The sequence below is a fragment of the Hipposideros armiger genome, unplaced genomic scaffold (genome assembly GCF_001890085.2).
Source record: "Hipposideros armiger isolate ML-2016 unplaced genomic scaffold, ASM189008v1 scaffold_94, whole genome shotgun sequence".
Taxonomy (NCBI): Eukaryota; Metazoa; Chordata; class Mammalia; order Chiroptera; family Hipposideridae; genus Hipposideros; species Hipposideros armiger.
Window position 1 is genome coordinate 186,324 of NW_017731444.1, and position 2,124 is coordinate 188,447.

Consider the following 2,124-nt stretch of genomic DNA (forward strand, 5'->3'; position numbering starts at 1 on the left):
TGTATATGTAGCTTTGGGAGCTGTCCCCTTCAGTTTCCACATCTGCTTCTCAGGAGGGCATACAGTGCAGACCTCTGGGTGCATGAGGCCTCAACAGCTGTGAGCCATTGTGCGACTTCTCTGAAACACCAGTCTCAGGGGTGAAAGACAGCGCCTGTGTGCCCAGGGGCGAGTCTGGACAAAGCCCTGGGAACTAATTCTGGCCCCCGGGGCCCTCTCTACCACGTTCCCACAGAAGACCATGGGCCGCCAGCTCAAGTAGCAGCGCCCTCTGGCGGCACACGGGGGAACCAGCGTGGGTACGCACCGAGGTCCGGCCTCTAAACAGGCGCACAGGCTCACTTGCGTCCCCAGTGCTGAGCGCGAACGTGCAGAGTGCATAGGCTGACTTGTCCTCGAACCCGGCCAGGAGCTGGTGGAGACCTGCGGGCGGGTGCAGTGAGGGTTCAGCACAATCTGTGCTGGCCAGCCCCCACTCCCCACCCTGAGGCCCCGGACTGGGCGTGGGCATGCCAAATTGGGAGGTTTATACACGTCATTACATAGGGGATTTGTGCTGATAATCCTCAAACTCCGGGCATGGGGACATGGGGTTCATTATTCTATTCTACTATTGTACATGTTTGACATGCTCATTAATATAAAGTGTTTTTAGAAGCATCTAAAGAGGGAACATTTTGGCCTGCAACTATGGATGACAGGGTATGCATTGCTGGGGCCCAGGAGAGACAGCCCTCCAATCCAGAGGCCAGGCCCTGGCTGACGCAAGGACAGGAAAGCAGTCAGTAAGGCCAGTCGTCTCAGTCAAATCAGCTCCAGTCCCTTTGTCCATCAAACTCACAGCTCCCACTACCCCTCTCCCATCCACTCCTCCCACATCTCAATGCTCCCTGGAGCCAGGTGTGCAGGGGGAGTGTAAGCCACGGGCTATAGATGGGGAAACTGAGGTGAACTGAGGCTCCATGGTGGGGGCTGGAACCTGAGGTTCCTGACTACTAGGTGGGGCTTGTGCCCTAGACAACCTCCAGATTCTCAACTGCCGAAAGATCTAAAGGAAGAAATAAAGGGGATCATACCTTCAGGCTTTAACTTCTCCAGAAACCATTTTCTGCAAGACAAATAAGGCCTGGAGTCAGACACCAGGAGCAGATGGATCTTCCAACTACCTTCTTCTCTGGGCTGCGCTCCCCAGGATTAGAACCCTGGGACAGCCAAGGGGATATGATAAAGAATGTCTCAACTCAAAACGAAGAGAAATCATCCAATAGGAAAAAGGAAATGGAGGCAAACAGGCAATGCACAGAAGAATCAATAAATTAAACAAAGGCTTCAACCTAACTGGTAATCAGGGAAATGCAAATTGAAACCACATGTGGTAACATTTCACACTCCTGACACTGCAAAATATCATTGGGTTGTCGGAAAAGTCATGACGTATTTTTTCTGTTTTTCGTTGTAAAAATGCATCATGACTTTTCCGACAACCCAATAAAAAGTCGTAATACTCAGTGCTGGTGAGGATATGGAGCAATACATACTGTAAGTGGTATTGCCTTGGCAAGCAAATAGGCAACCCAAAAGTTAAAAGATATATATATCCAAGACCCAGCAACAGCACCGCTGTACTTTTGCCCTCCAAGCCCAGCACGGGGTATTCAAGTAGGGGTATTTGTACCCTAGAGATACACAAGGACCTTCTGAGGGGATCCAGGGCACTGGATAGTTTTAAGGAAATCCATTTTCAGATCTCAACTTCCTTATTTCCTTTTTCCTGAAATTGATCTGCCCATGAATGTACCTCTCCAACAGGTAGGCTCCCCTCGCCCATCTCCACTTACACAATCACATTCTCACACTTTACAAAAGAAAGACATGCCTCTCCTCCATCCCTAATCCTTCTGAAATATAGGTGTTCATGCCAAGACAGTGAATGACCCGAAATATCAGGTAACCAATCATTTCCAAGTTCAGGTGGTTTTGTGGACAGGGCCCTGCAAGGGGGTGGGGGAGCACTCACATGTAAGGACCAGGGAGGCCCCCGAGGGCATTGAAGCACAAACAAGTGTCCTCCACCAGTACGGGCCCCTGCACCTGCAGCACAAGGAAATGCAGCCTTGAGACCTG

General features: G+C 50.7%; 1 protein-coding gene across 1 annotated transcript in view; it reads right to left on the reverse strand.

Annotated features, from left to right (window-relative positions):
• ITPA (inosine triphosphatase) overlaps nt 1-2,124 on the reverse strand; it is a 13,487-nt gene that overhangs the window by 4,441 nt on the left and 6,922 nt on the right. Inside the window, exons 2-4 of the mRNA XM_019645666.1 lie at nt 2,018-2,121; nt 1,077-1,108; nt 308-423 (exon numbers count right to left, since the gene is read on the reverse strand). Of these exons, the coding sequence (XP_019501211.1) occupies nt 308-423; nt 1,077-1,108; nt 2,018-2,121 (252 nt within the window). The remainder of the gene's footprint in view (nt 1-307; nt 424-1,076; nt 1,109-2,017; nt 2,122-2,124) is intronic.